Source organism: Mobula birostris, chromosome 27, assembly GCF_030028105.1.
Source record: "Mobula birostris isolate sMobBir1 chromosome 27, sMobBir1.hap1, whole genome shotgun sequence".
NCBI lineage: Eukaryota > Metazoa > Chordata > Chondrichthyes > Myliobatiformes > Myliobatidae > Mobula > Mobula birostris.
The window spans coordinates 44,795,358-44,816,117 of record NC_092396.1 but is presented as its reverse complement, the minus strand read 5'-3'; the positions used below and the strand labels follow the sequence as shown (position 1 = coordinate 44,816,117).

Here is a 20,760-nt window from a genome sequence, read left to right as displayed (position 1 = left end):
CTAGCCCATGCACAGTGGGCCCAGGTATTGCATTTGGTTTGTGATTCTACCAGGATACAGTGAAAGCTTGTCTTGTATACTGTTCATACAGATACAGTGATTCATTACACAGTACATTGAAGTAGAACAAGGTGAAACAATAACGATGCACCATAAAGTGAAAGTTACGGAGGAAATGCAGTACAGATAACCAAAGGAAGGTAGCTATGAGGCCAATGGTCCATTCTATTGTACAAGAGGTCTATTCAAAAGTTTGATAAAATCTGCAGTTGCAGTGTCATAGGTGGCAGCTGACTCCTTAAACATGTACTGGTCTGTCGACTTAAAGCAGTCGCATAGACACTCTTCTGCCTCCTCAGACAGCACAGTAGGACTTTCTGTACTGAATTCTCCCATTTCAGCTTCAGTTTGTATGCAGGAAGTCTTGGTAGTCTGATAGGATAGAATTAATTGTCTTGGTAGTCTGATAGGGTAGAATTAATTGTTTGACCGTGTAAATACTACAATAGATTAAGCATTATCCTATTTTCTGACATGTATCCCTGCTAGCTCACACTTTCATTCCCTTCTAATTTTTAACAAATTTAAAATAATTCTCATTCTTAACTGGGCATCTGCTGGGTGGAAGATTTCAGACTCTCACAGGCACACTACCCTTGTTTCCAACTTGTGTGGAATTGTGTTGGGGGGACAAAATGTGGAACCCAGCCAAGTCCCTGATAACTGGAATAACAATCTGCATTCCTGTAGCACCTTTATGGTGACAGCTTTACTCAAGTATTATGGGTCAAAGTTTGCTACCGAGGCTCAGAAGAGGGGAAAAAAATCAGGTTGTTACCAAAACCCTTTATCAAAGCAGCTACTCTTCATATATAGTTGTTCTCCTTGAGTTTATAACCTTTGACTGGGTGGACAGCACTAACTAGAACATGTGTGCCTCTAAAGGTCTTGTAAAGGGATTCTGGTTTATTCAGTGACTTCTCACAGACTGTCTCTAGAATCTTCTATCAACATTGTTACACCCAGGGAGCATTTAATCTCTTGACACAATCTTTAATTGTTCCTTTAATGCATTCATTACTTTCATTGTAAAATGTACTGTTTACAGATTGATTTTAACCCCCTTGTGGTATTGTTGGCCCTTTGACCCAACCAGTCCACGGTCACCGTTGTTCACTTTGTTATCATCCAACTGTACACATGCATACCGCCTCCAGAACAAGGTGCACAGCACAGTACTTATAACTCACATAAGTTAACAAATAATAATTGATCAACTAGTGTCAATTTCCTTTGATCTGCTTACCAGATTTACCACAGTACTTTTCATCAGCTAGAATTATTTCACGTTTTAAAAAATTTTCGTACCCTCCCTGCTCCATCTGCCCACCTCACCTGGATCCACCTATCGCTTGCCAGCTTTTCCCCTGGTCTTTCCCCTCACCTTTTAAGCTGGCCATCTCCCAAAAGTCAACTGTTCACTTACATCAGTAGATATTGCCTGATCTGTTGAGTTGCTCCAACAACTTCTTGTTTGCATTTATCTCTTGTCGGATAATTGGAATGCTTATCAGTAAGTCCATACATTAACTAATCTTGCAATTTGCAACCCAAGGACACAGGACAGATTTATTCAAGAGTATATAATTACTAATCATCTCTTCCCACCTCCGGTTAAGGTCTCCATACTATTAGTTCTTTGAAATCTGTTTGGTGAGATGGTTGGTAAAGTTTTGCTGAAGGAATTTAGATTAGTGATTTGGTAGAGGTAAAGTTAATGAACAGAGAAGCCATGTTGAAATGCAAACTCCACATCTACATTTGACGGAGGGATTATTTTCCAAGTGTAGAACCAAGACTTGACAGCCTGATATTAGTTGATCCATCTGAGGTAACGAGTGAAATGGCCTGAAAGCTTCACTTTTCAAGCAGTGCAGTTCTTTCTCATTGTAATTACCCTAACACTTGGAGAGCTTCTCACAGATTGTGTGCTTAAAAATAAACTTCAGAAGTGTGGTGAGTCCTGGATTAACAGACGTCATGTTTAATACTTTGTGCCTTCCCTACATGGTTTAATACTTAGTGGCTTTTGTCATTTGGTTTAATGATTTGTTACCGTTGTTAATTTGGTTTAATACTTTGTTACCTATCTCATGCTCAGGGTTAATAGATTCACTGAAATCTGTGTGATAACGATGCCCACCCCATCGCGTTTAGAAACCATGTCTGTGAATGATGATTACACTGTAAAGTTGTCAACAGAGTACTGTGTTTTACACCTGAGTGCTCAGATAATAAATAGCATGCATGTGTGTGTATTTGTGTAAAATGATCCTCAGTAGAATTTACAGTCGATTGTGGTTTTATGATTAAATCACAGCTTCATTGTTAAACAGGTAAGTGTTCATCCTACCATTAACTCTTTAATCTCAGAACATTTCCATTGGAATTTGATGACTCTTAAAGGCTTCAGAGTTCATTCGAAAAAAAAACGTTTTCTCAACACAAAAGCTTTGAGTTTTATAGTAGGTAAGTTCTTCTTCCTGATTGGTTAGATGGTAACTAAATGAAGACCAGTCCATCACAATGGTAAAACATGACTAGCCCTTGGCCAGGAATTTCATTTGCACCTTTGGCAGTTCTAGGTCCTATGAGGCTTTGCACTGGTCCCAACTGAAAGGATAGGAAGAGAAGTGAATGACAGCTTGTGCTAATTGAGTTACATGAGGAAGAATGAGAGGAAGGTCAAATGGAACATAAAAATCAGCTTGGTCCTATTGAATTGAATGGCTAATTCCTATGCAATTCATGTCGTCACAGAAGGTTACAGCTCAGATGATGCTTTTCAGCCCATGAGTTCCGTCACACCAATCCTACCTTCAATCCATTTCTGTTATTCTCCCCACATTGACATCAACTTCCCCCAGATTCCATCAGCATACAATGGGGGAATTTAACACTGGCCAATTCACCTGCAAACACATATATTTGGGGATATAGATAGAAAACAGAGCACCTGAAGAACACCTACACTGGGAGAACGTGCAAACTCCTGGCAGACAGCACCCAAAGCTAGGATTGAACCTGGGTCTCTGGTATCATGAGGCAGCAGCTTCACAAACACACAGCCCACCACTGCTCTCATTTAATTTTCAACTTCATAGAACCCCGCTAGTCTCTTCTTGATTCATTGAGCCCCCTGTCTCAATGGCTGATCAGTCCATGCATTGATCGTGCATTCTGCCACATAATATTTTTTTTTTCTGCAAATCACCTTTGTTTCTGTTTAAAACCATGGAATAAAGTTGCAATGAAAATAAATTATGAAAATAATGTTAGAATATTTTATTCTCTTGGCTGCTAGTATCATGTCTGAGGCAGATTTGATCCTGAACAGCTGATCTCCAAAATGTGACATGGGCTTTCAACCCTGAGCAAATATGCCCCCTGGTGGCTGGTGAAGTTGCAGCCAAGGACGACTATAATGTCAAATATCTCAACAATATTTGAGTGCTAGCGGATGTTTGTAGCTTTGAAATGATTTGTTTTGCTTTTAGTTGACTGAATTCTGAACACGTGGATGAAATGAAGCTTTTCTAGTGTGTGTGACAAAACTTGTTGGGAGTTGATTGAACAATGGTGAAATGGGGCAGGTACTGGTCATGGCACCAGAGCAGATTATGTCAAATTCGAGGCAGTCTCCAATAAAGTAGTTCATCTGATGCAACTTGAGGTCATAATAAGTTGGAAAATAGAAGTACAACAACTGCCTGCATTGATATATAGTCTGTAGTGCAAGAGATTTCACAACTGCTTCACTCAGAGAATGGTGTGAATGTGGGACTATCTTCTGCTAGCACAAGTGGTAGGTATGAGTTCAGTTGTAACATTTCAGAGCAGTTTGGATAGGTGCATGGATAAGAGAGGTCCAGGGGCAGTAGATGAAGCAAGGCAGAAGATGAGGATAGCACAGAACAGCCAGAGCAAAGGCTCTGTTTCTCGGCTGACCACTCTAGGACTCTGGCGCTAGGTGTGTCGTCATGCTGGAAAGGGCAGCAAGCTGAGGTGGTAACACGTGCAGGTATCAGATGTACTATGTGAGAGTTGTGGCGAAGGATGTCTCATCAAGTTATTACAGTTGCACAGCAGAGGTAGATAGATTTTGTTTTCAGTTTATTCATTGTTTTGTTCTTTACAAGTGCACAGTTAGACCAGCAGGGATGCCAGGCAGGATAGTGGGATGCACCTCTTGTGGGATGTGGGAAGGCAGGGAGTCCTCCAATGTCCCTGACAGCTTCATCTGCAGGAGCTGCTTTCAGCTGCAGCTTCTAACACAGCGTTAAAAGTGTTGGAGCTGGAGCTGGATGAACACCGGATCATTCAAGAGGCTGAGGGGATGATAGACAGGACGTATAGAGAGGTAGTTACACCCAAGTATACCACTTTGGATATTGTTGGGGGAGGGGTGGGTGGGATGACCTAGCAGAGACAAATCACAGCAGTCAGGTCTCTGGCACTGAGTCTGACTGTGTGGCTCAGAAGGGTAGTGGGGGTAAAAGAGGCGAGCTGTGGTGTTTGGGGATTCATTAGTTAGGGGAACATAAAGGACGTTCAATGGATGAGAACAAGATTTCCAGATGGTATGTTACCTCCAGGGTGCCAGGGTCTGGGACATCTCAGATTGAGTTATTAGCATTTTTAGTGAGGGGGTGAGCAGCCAGATGTCGAAGGCCATATAGGTAGGAAGAGGGATGAGGTTCTGCTAAGAGAGTTCAGGGAGTTAAGTGCTAAGTTAAAGGACAGGTCCTCTAGCGTTCAGAATTGCTGCATGTGATTCATGCCAGTCGGGCCAGAAGTAGGAAGGTCAAACAGTTCAACGCATGGATAAGGAGTTGGTGTAGGAGAGAAGGTGTCTGATTTTTTGGATCATTGGGCTCTCTTCCAGGGAAGGCAAGATCTGTGCAGAAGAGATGATGTGCACCTAAACTGGAGGACGATTAATGTCCTAGCAGAAAGACCTGCTAGTACTCATGGTGGAGATGTTTAAACTAGAGTTGCAGGGAAATGGGAACCAGAGTGCCAGAGCAGAGAGTGGAGTGGATCGTGGAGACAGATGTTGTTAAGACCTCAGACAAAATCAGGAATCAAACTATTGAGCATACTGGGACATTGTCCTTGTGAGATAAACCACAGAGTGGTTACCTCTCTGGCTGGAGGTAGATTTAACTGGCAGATTTGCAGATGACACCAAGACTGGCTGTGTAGCAGTCAGTGAGGAAGACAGTCAAAGCATGCATCAGGACCAGCTGAAAAATGGCAGCTGGAACTTAATGCAGACAAGTGTTAGGTGTTGCACCTTGGGCAGACCAACTAAGTTAGGTCTTACACAGTGAACAGTAAGGCACCTACAGGTGTGGTAGAAAAACAGGATCTGGGAATTCGCGTCCGTAGTTCATTGAAAGTGGCGTCACAGGTAGACAGGGTCATAAAGAAAGCCTTTGGCACGTTGGCCTTCATTGATCAAGGTATTGTGCAGAAGTTGGGATGTTATGTTGAAGTTGTATAAGACAGTGGTGAGGCCTAATTTGGAGAATTGTGTGCAGTTTTGGTCACCTACCCGCAGGAATTTTAAATCAGGGTGAAAGAGTACAGAGAAAATTTAGAGGGATGTTACTGGGATTGAAGGACCTGAGTTATAAAGAAGGATTGAATAGATTAGATCTTTATTCTCTAGCACATAGAAGATTGAGGGGAGATTTGATAGTTATATAAAATTATGAGGTATATAAAATAAATGCAAGCAGCCTTTTTCCATTGAGGTTGAGTGAGACTGGAACTACAGGTCATGGGTTACGGGTGAAAAGTGAAATGTTTATTAGGAACATGAAGGGAAACTACTTCACTCAGAGTCATGAGACAGAGGAACAAGCTGCCAGCACAACTGGTGTATGCGAGCTGGATTTCAATGTTTAAAAGAATTTTGGATAGGTGCATGGGTGATGGAGTATGGAAGGCTATGTTCCAGGTACAGGTCAATGGAACTAGGCAGTTTAAATGGTTCGAGACAGACTAGCTGGTCTGAATGGCTTGTTTCTGTGCTGTAGATTTCTATGACTAAGGTGTAGTTACTCCTCTCTCCATTGGAGATTGATGAGAAGTTGTGTCTGTACCTTGGAATGTAGAATTTTATAATGAAAGGTGGTGGCAGGTAATACACACAAATGCTGGATTCTCAACAACAACTCCATCATGTACTTATGCAGAAATGCAGCAATGTATGATCATCCACTGCAAAGTTCTTTTAATTTTTCCAGGCCAAGATTGAACATGCTAACATTGGGAGTCTCATTATCCCCTCGATCACGGCTGCCCAAGCCGGTGTCTACCTGTGTGTGGGAACCAATGTGGTGGGCTCCTCGGAAGGTCGCATCGAAGTCACAGTCTTTGCCTGTAAGTGTCTGCTCTCCAAAGTTATCCAGCTTATTTGTACTGGTGCTTGAGGGACAAGAGTCCAGCCTATTGTTGCCACAGTAATACTCCTTAATCATGTCAATTACTTTAGAATGCTAATTCAATGACTACGCTTCAAGCAAGAAACACATTTCAGATAATTTCTGTTGGAGAAAAGATATTCTTAATGGTGTTGTGGTTAAAAGTTTCAACTTCCTCGGAGTGAACATCACTAATAGCCTAATAATGGTCCAATGACTTTGATGTCACAGCCAGGAAAGCTCACCAGTGCAACTACTTCCTCAGGATGTCAAAATAATTTGGTGTCCCCATTGATCCTTACCAGATTTTATTGATGCTCTGCAAGTGACCGCAACAAACTGGAGAGAGTTGTGGACACAGCTCGGTTCATCACGGAAACCAATCTCCCCAGTGTAGATTCTGTCCCTATTTCTCACTGCCTCAGCAAAGCAGCCAGCATAATCAAAGACCCAATCCACATTGTACATTCTCTCCAATCAGGCAGACAATACAAAAGCCTGGTACCACCAGGTCAAGGACAGCTTCTACTCCGCTGTTATAAATAGTTCTCTAGTGCGATAAGTTCAAATTAAGTTTATTATCTAAGTATATGTATGTCACCATATACAACCCTGAGATTCATTTTCTTGTGGGCGTAGTCAATAAATCCATAATAGTAATAATAATAACTGAAGTAGAATCAATGAAAGACTGCACTAGTTTAGATGTTCAGCCAGTGTGCACAAGATGACAAACTCTGCAAATACAAAAAAAAATCATAGGTAAGCAATAAATATCAAGAAGATGAGATGAAGAGTTCTTGAAAGTGAGTCCATAGATTGTGGAACATTTCAGTGATGTTGAGCGAAGTTACTCCCTTTGTTTCAAGAGTCTGATGGTTGAGGGGTATGACTGTTCTTGAACCTGGTGGTGTGAGTCCTGAGGTGCCTGTACCTTCTTCCTGATGGCAGCAGCAAGAAGAGAGCATGACCTTTATGGCTGAGGTCCCTGATGATGGATGCTGCTTTCCTGTGACAATACTCTCTGTAGATCTGCTCAGTGATGGGGAGGACTTTACCCATGTTAGACTGGGCCATATCCACTTCTATTTGTAGCATTTTCCATTCAAGGGCATTTTCACAGCAGGCCCTGATGCAGCCAGTCAATATACTCTTAGAACACATCTTTGGAGGTTTGTCAGAGTTTTAGATGTCACGCCGAATCTTCGCAAACTCCTCAGCAAGTAGAGGCACCGCCGTGCTTTCTTCACAACTGCACTTACTTGCTGGGCCCAGGACATGTCCCCTGAAATGATAACACCAAGGAATTTAAAGTTGCTGACCCTCTCCACCTCTGATCCTCCAATGAGGACTCTGGTTCCCTCTTCCTGAAGTCAATAATTAGCTTCTTAGTCTTGCTGACAATTGAGTAAGAGGTAGTTGATGTGGCACCACTCAGCCAGATTTTCAGTCTCCCTCCTAAATGCTGGTTCATCACCACACTTGATTCAGCCTGAGACGGAGGTGTCGTCAGCAAACTTGAATATGGCATTGGAGCTGTGCTTAGCCACACAGTCATAGGTATTAAGTAAGTAGAGCAGGGGGCTAAGCACACAGCCTTGTTGTGCACCTGTGCTGATGGAGATCGTGGAGGAGATGTTGTTGCCAATCCAAACTGACTGGGTCGCCAATTGAGGAAATCGAGGATCCAATTGCACAAGGAAGTATTGAGGCCAAGGTCTTGAAGCTTATTGGTTAGTTTTGAGGGGATGATGGTATTGAATGTTGAGCTGTAGTCGATAAAGAGCATCCTGATGTATGCATCATAAGACCATAAGACATAGGAGCAGAATTAGGCCATCTGGCCCATCGAATTTGCTCTGCCATTCAATCATGGCTGATCTTTTTTTCTATCTCCTCTTCAGTTCCCAGCCTTCTCCCCATAACCTTTGATGCCATGTCCAATCAAGAACCTATCAATCTCTGCCTTAAATACACCCAACGACCTGGCCTCCACAGCTGCATGTGATAACAAATTCCACAAATTCACCACCCTCTGGGTAAAGAAATTTCTCTGCATCTCTGTTTTAAAAGGGCGTCCTCTATCCTGAAGCTGTGCCCTCTTGTCCTAGTCTCTCCCACCATGGGAAACATCCTTTCCACATCTACTCTGTCTAGGCCTTTCAACATTCGAAAGGTTTCAATGAGATCCCCCCTCATCCTTCTGAATTCTAGCGAGTACAGACCCAGAGCCATCAAATGTTGCTCGTATGATAACCCTTTCATTCCTGGAATCATCCTTGTGAACCTCCTCTGGACCCTCTCCAATGCGAGCACATCTTTTCTAAGATGAGGGGCTCAAAACTCTTCACTATACTTAAGGTGAGACCTCATCAGTGCCTTATAAAGCCTCAGCATCACATCCTTGCTCTTGTATTCTAGACCTCTTGAAATGAATGCTAACATGGCATTTGCCTTCCTCACCATCAACTCAACTTGCAAGTTAACCTACAGGGTGCTCTGCACAAGAACTCTGATGTCCCTCTGCATCTCTGATTCCTGTATTTTCTCCTTGTTTAGAAAACAGTCCACACATTTATTTCTACTACCAAGGTGTATGACCATGCATTTCCAATGTTGTACTTCATTTGACATTTTCTTGCCCATTCTCCTAAAATGTCTAAGTCCTTCTGCAGCTTACCTGTTTCCTCAACACTACCTTCCCCTCCACCAATCTTCATATCATCTGCAAGCTTGGCAACAAAGCCATCTATTCCATCACCTAAATCATTTATATACAGCATAAAAAGAAGTGGTCTCAACACCGATCCCTGCGGAACACCACTAGTCACTGGCAGCCAACCAGTAAAGGGTCCTCTTATTCCCGCTTGCTGCCTCCTACCAACCTGTCAATGCTCTAACCATGTTAGTAACTTTCCTGTAATACCATGGGCTCTTAACTTGGTAAGCAGCCTCATGTGTGGCACCTTGTCAAAGGCCTCCTGAAAGTCCAAATATATAACATCCACTGCATCCCCTTTATCTATCCTACTTGTAATTTCTTCAAAGAATTCCAACAGGTTCGTCAGGCAGGATTTTCCCTGAAGGAAACCATGCTGTCTTTGTACTATCTTGTCCTGTGTCACCAAGTACTCCATCACCTCCTCCTTAACATTTGTCTTCAACATCTTCCCAACCACTGAGGTCAGGCTAACTAGTCTATAATTTCCTTTCTGCTGCTTTCCTCCTTTCTTGAGTGGAGTAACATTTGCAATTTTCCAGTCCTCTGGCCAGAGTCCAATGATTTTTGAAAGATCATTTCTAATGCCAGCATTAGAAATCTCTAACGCTACCTCTCTCAGAACCCTAGGGTGCAGTTCCTCTGGTCTGGGTGACTTATCTACCTTTAGGTCTTTCAGCTTTTTGAGCACCTTCTCTCTTATAACAGTAACTGCACCCACTTCTCTTCCTTCACACATTACATCAGGCATACTGCTAGTGTCCTCCACAGTGAAGACTGATGCAAAATACTCATTTAGTTCATCTGCATCTCCTTGTCCCCTGTTAATATTTCTCCTGACTCACTTTCTAGCGGTCCTGTATCCATTCTCATTTCTCTTTTATATTTAACATTCTTGAAAAAACTTTTACTATCTACTTTGATATTATTTGCTAGCTTGCTTTCATTTTCATCATTTCCCTTCTAATGATTTTTTAGTTGCTCTCTGCAGGTTTTTTAAAAACTTCTGAATTCGTTATCTTCCCACTGATTTTTGCTTTGTTGTATGCTCTTTCTTTTGCTTTTACAATAGCTTTGACTTCACTTGTCAGCCACAGTTGTACTATTTTATTATTTGAGTATTCATTTTTGGAATGCACAAGTCCTGCATCTTCCTCTTTTTTCCCAGAAGTGCACGCCATTGCTACTCTGCTGACATCCCTGCCAGCAGCTCCTTCCAATTTACTTTGGCCAAATCCTCTCTCACACCACATTTTCCTTACTCCACAGAAATACTGCTACATCAGACTTTACTTTCTCCCTATCAAATTTCAAGTTGAACACAATCATATTGTGATCACTGGTTCCTAAGGGTTCTTTTACCTTCACTTCCCTAATCGTCTCCGGTTCATTACATAACACCCAATCCAGTATAGCTGATCCCAGTGGGCTCAACAACAAACTGCTCTAAAAATCTATCTCTTAGGCATTCAACAAACTCACTCTCCTGAGATCCATTACCAACCTGATTTTCCCAATCGACCTGGGTGTTAAAATCTCCCATGACCATAACATTGTCCTTTTGACTCCCCTTTTCTTTTGCCTGTTGCAATCTGTGGTCCACCCCTCAGTCACTGTTGGGATTCTTTACCATTCTTTACCAGTAGAGCCACACCACCCCCTCTGCCTACCTTCCTATCCCTCCGATATAACGTGAAACCCTGGACATTCAGCTCCCACCATAACCATCCTTCAGCCGCAATTCAGTGATGGTCACAACATAATATGTGGCAATTTGTAATATTGCAGCAAGATCATCTACCTTATTTCTTATACTATGCGCACTTAGATACAACACCTTGAGTACCGTATTTGCTGTCCTTTCTGACTCTGCATCCCTAATGATTCGATACTCAGCCTGTTGGCTGCAACCAAGTCCCATCACCTGCCTGCCCTTCCTGACAATCTGACTACAGGCTATCTTTGCTTTTTTACCATCCGTCCTTTCCTGAGTCTCTTCACTCCGGTTCCCACCCCCACTACAAGTTAGTTTAAATCCTCCCCAGCGGCTCTAACAAACCTGCCCACGAGAATATTAGTCCCCTCAGGTTCAGGTGCAACCCATCACTTTTGAACAGGTTATACCTCCCCCAGAAGAGATCCCAACGATCCAAGAACCTGAAGCCCTGCCCCCTGCACCAGCTTCTCAGCCACGCATTTATCTGCTAAATCATCCTGTTTCTACCCTCACTGGCTTGTGGCATAGGCAGCAATCCAGAAATTACTACCCGGGAGGTCCTGCTTCTCAGCTCTCTACGTAGCTCTCTAAATTCTCCTTTCAGGACCTCATTGCTTTTCCTTCCCATGTCATTGGTACCAATATGTACCAAGACATCTGGCTGCTCCACCTCCCTCTCCAAGATGTTGTGGACACGATCTGAGGCATCCCTATCCCTGGCACCTGGGACGCACCATACCATCCGGGTATCCCGTTCACGTCCACAGAATCTCCTGTCTGTTCCCCTCACTATCAAGTCCCCTATCACTATCACTCCCTTCTTCTCTCTCTTTCCCTTCTGCACCACGGACCCATGCTCAGTACCTGTAATCCAGTCGCCGTAGCATTCTCCCGGGAGGTCATCCCCTACAAAAGTATCTAAAGTGGTATACTTGTTTTTGAGGGGAATGGCCACAGGGGTGCTCTGCTCTAACTGTCTATTTCCATTTCTCCTGACGGTCACCCAGCTACTCGCCTCCTGCAACTTTGGGGTGACTACTTCCCTGCAACTCTGATCACCTCACTCTGTAACTCTAATCTCCTCACTTGCCCCTACAAGCCGAAGGACATCCAGTTGCTGCTCCAGATCCCTAACACGGTCTTCAAGGAGCTGCAGCCGGATGCACTTCACTCAGTTGTAGTTCCCGGGATACTCTGGGTCTCCCAGTTCTCCAACATCCGGCACAAAGAACACACCGCAGTCGTTTAAATAGTGCAGTAAGAGAGGGAAAAAAGATAAAATGGAAACCTTAACAAACACTACACAGAGCCAACACCTCTTCCGAGCCAAAGACTCCTTTGAGCTAAAGCCTGTTGCTTCTATTCTTGCCACTGGCCCACTGCTGACAATGGCTGCTCTGCTTATCCCTCTGTACTTTTATTTAGTTGGTAGAGCTCTGTTGATATCTTTGCTGTCCAGAAGTTCCAGGGTTGAGTGAAGAGCCAATGGTGCAGCTGTTTCCACCTGATGCAAACTAGCTGCGTTTGCACTTACAATGTTAAGTCAGTACACTTCCCTTCTAGTTGTCCTCTTCAGTCATCCTAAAGCCATGAATGTGGAACATGTATACCCAGATCTAGGATACCACGGAGACACAAGAGACTACAGATACTGGATTCTGGTGCAACAAGCAGTCTGCTTTGTCCTGGTTTCAAGCCAAAAGCTCAGCAGTTGCTTACCACACAGAGATGCTGTCTGACCTGCTGAGATTCTCGCAACAGCTTGCATGTAATTCCATGATATTGTATTTGTGATGTAAAACAGTGACTGGCGAAATTCAATGTTCTCATGTTGTTAGAAATCATATAAAGATTTGATTAAAAACCATCAATGTGCCTCTCTACATACCAAAGCCTCTACCAGTAGAAGCAAATTGGTGCCATGATTAATGTGGTCATTTAGAAAAAACACAATGTAATTTATGAAATTAAATATCAATGCAGCGTAGTCCACTCCCTATTACATTGCTGGTCTTTGAATTTATTCAGCGTGTTTTATTCAGAAATATTTCTGACTCAACACCTATGTGCAAAGATGTGTGATTTCTTTTATCCTTGGTTCCATCCTATCGGAAGATCTTGAAATATATTTTCCTTTGTTCCACCTTCTGATGGTTTGTTTCACCTCTCCTCTCAGCTCAAGGATCTGTGCCCTTGGTTCGCATTCATCCTTCCCCTGCCACAGTAGCTGAGGGAGGGAAGCTGGAGTTACTCTGTCAAGCGACCGGAGACCCTCAGCCTAAGATCGCCTGGCGCAGGTCACATGGCTATCTGACCTCCAATCACCAGGTAGAGAAGTGTGATCATTATTTCTGAATGGGCAGTAAAGGAGGGGGGAGGATTCCTAGCTTTCTCTTGTGAATGAGTACAGGAGAGCATTCCTAGTACCCTAACTAAAGTTTATCTGTGGACCACCAACTGCAAAAGTGATTAATGTGATGCGTCCCAGTGCTCATGTCAGTTTCATGTTTACTACACTTCAGCACTAGCTACGCTTTATTGTGCAACACTCTTGAATGCTGTGAGACTGCAAAGTGCTATAACGTGTCACTGGGCAGCAATGGGAAAAAACAGCTATGAGATTCTCCCCTTCATATCTTTATTCAAGATCTAATATGTACCTCTACTCTCAGTGGCGGCTGACGGTTGAGGTGGTGTTGTTTTGGAGAAGGAGTGTGAATGTGTTCTGATTCTCTGACTGAACCCGCAGGCTCACGGCCCCATGCTGCGCATCCGACAGGCAAGCCGCGCTGACGCCGGGGATTACATCTGTCACGCTGAGAACAGCCTTGGGATGCAGGATGTGGCAGTGTCTGTTTCAGTCACACCTAGTGCTTCACGTATGTATCCCAGAAAATCTTCCTTGTAGTGTTAGAGAATTACGTAGCACAGAACAGGCCCCTTGTCCCTAAATGTCCAAGCTGACTTTTAAACACCAATCTATCATAATCACATTTATCAGCAGCACTTGATCAGCCTTCTCTGCTTCGGTGATTCAAGTGCTTATTTATATACAATACTTCTTAAATGGTGTGAGAGTCTTTGCCCGCAGCACCCCCTCAGGCAATGTGTTCTGAATACCAACCACCGCCTCACACCTCTTCTAAACCACCTCCTACATTCCCTGAATCTGGATCGTCTGCTTTCAGATACGTGAACCCTTTCCCACCTTCTCACCTTGGACGGTTAGTGACGGGAGAGAAGCCAGTGTGTTGCATATTATTGCATCTGCGTGACATCATGTCAACCTTGAGACTGTTGCAGGAGAAGGCTGGGTTGTTCTTCTGATATTGTGAATTTTTAGCTTAACAGTGGTTTAGGGAGTTAAATCAGAATCACTCAAGGTCTGTCAAGACATTGCAACCAAAGCAGGGGAAATTTATTCAGTTCTTGGAGGGAGTGAACGAGATTAACTGAGATCAAATGTAGGCATAAGAGGATGTTTGAAATATTAGGGCATGTTTAATTTTAAAAAACTTGTAATAGTGTGAAGTTTATGAGAAATAAATGGGAAATACTGTTGGGTCATTTAGTCAATCAATAAGCAAGCTGAATAAATTTAATGTCATCCCCGAGGTAGGAAGTAACAAGTTAATAAAATCTAAGTTTATTATGAGGAAAATTAGACAATAACATTATGTACTGCACAAACCTACTGGACATAACTTTTCTCCAAGTGGAAACATGGATTATTGTGGAACAAGAGAACTATCTGTGTGGTTGCAAACTAACAAAAACTTATATCCAAGACACAAGAATCAGCAGATGCTGAAAATCTTGAGCAATGCACACAAACTGCTGGAGGAACTCAACAAATCAAGCACCTCTGTGGAGGGAAATAAACAATTCTGATGTCTCAGTCGGAAACGTCACCTGTTCATTTCCCTTCGTGGATGCTGCCTGACCTGTGGATTTCCTCTGGCATTTTTGCATGTTGATCGTTTCCAAGGGTAATTTGTCTATAAATGAGTGCAGGCCTTGCCTTGGCACAGACCAGTCATGAGGCCAATGTTTGAAGCCAGTTGCCAGGTGACTCAACTATGTGGTTCTGCCCTACACTTGAATTATCCCAGGATTCAGTTGATGTCAGCCTTGTGACCCATTTCAATTGAAACCTCTGGTCCTTCACAGCAGGAAGAACTGTGCCGACAGTGAGGGTTTACTCCTCTCCGAGCACTGTGACCGAGGGAGAAATGCTGGAGTTGCACTGCCAGGTCACAGGTTATCCACAGCCCAGGATCACGTGGCACAGGGCAGGCGGCTCTCTGACAGCCAATCACCAGGTGAGTGATGGTGGCAGAGATAACTTTCAATTCCTGTTATGAGGAGTCTCTTATGCCATTAAAAATAAGTGTACAATCAAACATATGTCCTGTCGTTGAAGCTGATTCAGAGAAAGAAACAATTCCAGGTCACACCAACAGCAGCACTTTGAAAATGTAGTTGTCCTGTGTCTATACAGTTTTGTTCACTGTCTGTTACTAATCTGTACCAAAAACAAATCCTTACCCCGTGCAACTCTCCATTCATTCTCTGTCTCACTTACCTGGTTATTCTGACACAGAAGGAGGTCATTTAACCCATTGATTCCGGTCTAACCCCAAACAAAGCAATCCATCATTCTCACTCAGCCTCTCTTAATCTCGATAGGCCTGAGAATTATTCCCACTCACCCATGAGCTGCCTCTTAACTACTCCGATGAGGCATTGAACCAAGCAGCATATCTTTGTGATGCAGGAGGAAACCAGGGCACCCATAAGGCCATTAGACATAGGGGCAGAATTAGGCCATTTGGCCCATCGAGTTTGCACTGCCATTCCATCGTGGATTTGTTATCCTCTCAACACCATTCTCCTGCCTTCTTCCTATAACTTTTGACACCCGAGAACCTATCAACCTCAGCTTTAAATATACTCTGTGACTTGGCCTCTGTAGCAATGAATTTCACAGATTCATCACCTGCTGCTTCCTCATCTCTGTTCTAAATGAACATCACTTTATTATGAGGCTGTGCCCTCTTGTCGTAGACTCACCCACTGTAGAAAGCATACTCTCCACGCCCACTCTATCTAGGCTCGTCAGTAGATTTCAATGTGATTCTTCCTCCAGTGAGTACAAGCTCAGAGCCATCAAACACTTCATGCGTTAACCCGTTCATTCCCAGGAGAAACCAATGTGGCTCTGAGAACACACAAATGCCATGTATATTGAATCAGGACTGAACCAGCCACTCCGCTCCACAGAGCTGCCGAGGTCACTGGGTGACACAGAGCTGCCGAGGTCACTGGGTGACACAGAGTTGCCGAGGTCACTGGGTGACACTGAGCTGAGGTCACTGGGTGACACTGAAGTTGCAGACCCACACCTGGGTTCTCTGCTCTTACCACGTTTGTGATTCCTCAGTCAGAAGATAAACAGTCATTTACCCTAACCTCTTTAGAATGGCATAACTGTTGTCTGTTATAGCTGTCAATATGTTTGTGCCTACTTAAATCAGCCCTTGATTTTCTTCTCAACCCTCTAGGTTCAGGGTTCTGTGCTGCGCATCCTGCACATGATGCCTTCTGACATCGGGGATTACATCTGCCGTGCTGAAAATATCCATGGATCACGGGAGGTCAAATTCGCTCTCTCTGTCACCACCTCACCCTGTATGTAGCCAATTGTTCCTCAGCATCTCTTTGAGATATTCTAGCTTTAGTTGTTGGGAATGATGGCCAGTTTTTGTGCAGATAGATGCAAGAATCTACAGAAAGAAATTGATAAAGTGTTTGTCAATTTACTGGCAAGCTTCAAAGGGAATATAGCACCATCCTTGATCAAAAAAAATGTCAGTCAGTATCTGGTGAGAAATTGGGAAATGTAATGGCAGAGAATTGGGAATCCAGGCAAAAACATTAAAAGCTACAAGCAGTGATCCAGGAAGTACTGGACCTGGATTACGGAATGAAGAAGATGTGCTTCAGTTGTGAGGATCTTTCACCAGGTCACAACTGGAACGCTGCAGTCAATTCTGCCTATCACTTTATCAGTCCACATTGGGTGTGCGTTTAGCACAAGGTCAGAGGAATGGCTCTGATGTAAGGTCAATGACCTGAAACAGTAATTCTGTTTCTCTCTGTATGGGTGCTGCCTGACCTGCTGAGTGTTTCCTATATTTTCTGTGGTTATCAAGGAGAATGGCACAGGAGCTTATAAGCATCAACTTATGAGGACAAGTTAGTTAGCTTCCCCTTCAATGCAGGAGTTTGAGGGCTGATCTGAGTATGGTATGTGAAATCATAAACGCAAGAATGTTTGCAGATGATTGAAATCTAAAGCAACACACACAAAATGCTGAAGGAACTCAGCAGGTTAGGCAGCATCGATGGAAATGAATAAAACAGTGGACTTTTTGGGCTGAGACCCTTCTTCAGGACAGTGAATGTGTGTGAAATGTTTATCAAATGGTTTATTTTTTTCTCTAGTGCAAGGATCACGAATAAGAACAATCCTAAAACTACAATGAGTCCTTCGGGGGAAGTTCAGAAGCAATTTTTCCGTACAAAGGGAGATAGAAATTTGAACCTTAACATCTCAGGATATTATGGAGGATATTTAGAGTAGTAGATGGACCTACCTAATTGGAGTGATCTGGAGCTACAGCAACTAAATGCAACTCACTAACGAGCGTAGGAACAGGACTGAAAGATTAATCTCATTCTGGTTCCTCACACATTGTGAAAGGGATGATTCACAAACCAGTAAGGTTTATAAAGAAGGGCATGTTTGTGCTGTATGTCCCTCCAAGTTACTGTTCTCTCCCAAAATCAATTATATCTGTGAAAATAATGAGCATTTCTTTGGATAAGTGAACTTTTACCAAAGAATGCTGCTGACTTTGGGATGTAGTTCTCATTTGGTATGACTCCAAAATGAGCTGATTAAAGATCATGGAGCCAGCAGCAAATTATCTAGTTGGATTGGGATCTGGGTGGCAATAATAGACAGACAAAACATGTCAATAATAAAACCTCACTTCAGAGACAGTAAAGCTTTTCCATCTATGGAGGGATTGGCCTTGTCTCTAATCGGTCTCTGCCCGGTAATTTAAATAACACTACACAATGCACACAGCACCCAACCTCGTGTAAAGGTCTGTGCTGTGATATGATACGGCTCTTTGGCTAAGAAATGACAGTCTTCTTGTTCCTCGAGGACCTCTCCAAACAAATTGCGACAGTTGCTTTTCCCAGTGGCTTTTGTTCATCCTGCTGCCTCAGTAACATCAGAATCAGAATCAGGTTTAATATCACTGGCATGTGTTGTGAAATGTGTTAACTTTACAGCAGCAGTACAATGCAATACGTGATAATATAAAAAAAACTAAATTACTGTAAATGTATGTGTGTATATATTTGATACAGTTAAATTACACAAGTAGTGCAAAACCAGAAATTAAAAAAAATATTGAGGTAGTGTTCATGGGTTCAATGTCCATTCAGAAATTGGATGGCAGAGGGGAAGAAGCTGTTCCTGAATTGTTAAGCATGTGCCTTCAGGCTTCTGTACCTCCTTCCCGATGATAACAATGAGAAGAGGGCATTTTATCCTCTCAACGCCAATGAAGCTCTCAGCTTTAATACAGCTGCAAACCCACCAGATTTACTCTTCTTCCAGACAGTCAGAGGGGGTAGTGCTGGAGCCCCCGCCAGTATTTAATTATTGTACCATTAAAGACCAAATTCAGAACCAGAATCAGGTTTATTATCATCAGCATGTGACGTGAAATTTGTTAACTTAGCAGTAGCAGTTCAATGCAATACATAATCTAGCAAAGAGAGAGAAAAAATAATAATAAATGAAGTAAAACATAATAATAAATAAACACATAAATCAATGTACAAAGTAAACAAGTAAAAATGTGCAAAAACAGAAATACTGTATATTAAACAAGTGAAGTAGTGTCCAAATCCATTCAGGAATCGGATGGCAGAGGGGAAGAAGCTGTACCTGAATCGCACATTTCCTCCACCCCCCCATCCCCAGCTCATTTGCTATGCCATCCCATTCTTTAACTCTTTGTCATGTGCCCTTCCTGGTCCCTCAGCCAGTGACCCAGTCTCTGCCCATAATCTGGCCACCATTTTGCCTCACACTACCCTTTACCTACCCCACTATGCCTCCTAATGGCACCACCTCCATTCTCCACCAACTATCCAATTTAAGATTTTGACTTGAATTCACCCCGTGGGTCTCTCGAACCAGTGGATAACATATCAGGATATCACTTTGAACTGAGTTTCTTCACTTGCACTTGTTAATCTTTGAAATTCTGCATCACACCAGCCAGTGCACACTTCATGACTGAGATCAACAGATGTGTGAACACAGAAATCCTTGAGAAAGAAGATTGAGTGTATTTGATCAGTCAGAATATTATTGTCAGGTGGAACATCTTCATCAGGTTGTAAGATCAAACCTGTACCACATTCTGTTCTTTCCCATTAGTGCTGGAATGATTAATTGTATTCTGACAATGATCATAGATCTGGAATTGTCCCAGTGGATTGGAATGGAACTGAAAGCACATGTGTCAGTGAATCACTCCCTTATATGGCATTGGAATATAAACATAGATTATGTATTCAACTCCGTAGCCAGGTTTATGTTCCTAGTCCTGGCTCAATGTCAAGAGTAGTATAAACAGAACCAACTAGAAATACATATTCCTTAAATAAATATCTCTGGACAAAACATTATACCAGAGAGACAGTTTAACTATTTGAAAAGATAGTACAGTTCTTCTAGATAATAATACCAGAAACATATTGCTTTTCAAGAGCTAGGAATACTTCTGTTGTCTAGTTTCAATCACCTCCATTCTCATCTCCACCTTCCCACAGCACAAAGTCGACCCCCGACTGTGATGGTTTACCCCTCTCCTACCTCCGTAACTGAGGGAGAAACAGTGGACTTACACTGCCAGGTCACAGGACAACCACAGCCCAGGATCACATGGTACAGGACAGGCAGTTCTCTAACCAGCAATCACCAGGTAGGGAATGACCCTGCTCTATATTTCTGAGCACTGGATCCAGTCTGGGTGAGGGAAGGAGGCTGTAAATTTCCTCTTGTTGCCTCAGGTGCAGGGTCCTATGCTGCGCATCCTTCACATGACTCCCGCTGACACCGGGGATTACATCTGCCGTGCTGAAAACGTCCTTGGAATGCAGGAGGTCAAATTCTCTGTCTCCATCACTTCAACATGTACGTTACCCATCATTCTCCAGAATCTTTGGTTTGTGCATACTGTTCCCCTCACCGTTACAACCAAGTTGAGACTGCACTTGGGGTCAGAGGTGGGCCCCACTTTAACCGAAACACATTTCGGAGGTCCTTCAAGGGACAGTTTAATTATCAAAGAGTATTATGGAAGGATGCAGCCCACCCCAGGATGTTGCTGACTTGGGATCCTAGGAAACCTTTGACGTGATTCTATATGAGCTTTTAAAGGATGTTTACAGATCCCAGAGCCAGTCAGAATGATGCAAACACGAGGAAACCTGCAGAGGCTGGAATTTCAAGCAACACACATAAAAGTTGCTGGTGAACTCAGCAGGCCAGGCAGCATCTCTAGGAAGAGGTACAGTCAACATTTCGGGCCAAGACCCTTTGTCAGGACCTGACGAAGGGTCTCGGCCCGAAACGTCGACTGTACCTCTTCCTAGAGATGCTGCTTGGCCTGCTGTGTTCACCAGCAAATTTTATGTATGTTGCCAGTTAGAATGATGCCCTTTTATTGGAGAACTAA

At 43.1% G+C, this 20,760-nt stretch overlaps 1 protein-coding gene across 7 annotated transcripts in view; it reads left to right on the top strand.

Annotated features, from left to right (window-relative positions):
• The window catches only part of hspg2 (heparan sulfate proteoglycan 2), a 551,229-nt gene that overhangs the window by 398,502 nt on the left and 131,967 nt on the right, over positions 1–20,760 (top strand). For 5 of the 7 annotated variants that reach the window (XM_072245063.1, XM_072245061.1, XM_072245066.1 and 2 more), the window contains 7 exons: positions 6,315–6,450; positions 13,104–13,255; positions 13,677–13,806; positions 15,098–15,249; positions 16,492–16,618; positions 19,853–20,004; positions 20,093–20,216. In XM_072245063.1, the coding sequence (XP_072101164.1) occupies positions 6,315–6,450; positions 13,104–13,255; positions 13,677–13,806; positions 15,098–15,249; positions 16,492–16,618; positions 19,853–20,004; positions 20,093–20,216 (973 nt within the window). The remainder of the gene's footprint in view (positions 1–6,314; positions 6,451–13,103; positions 13,256–13,676; positions 13,807–15,097; positions 15,250–16,491; positions 16,619–19,852; positions 20,005–20,092; positions 20,217–20,760) is intronic. The other 2 variants (XM_072245064.1, XM_072245068.1) reach the window with 2 other exon arrangements.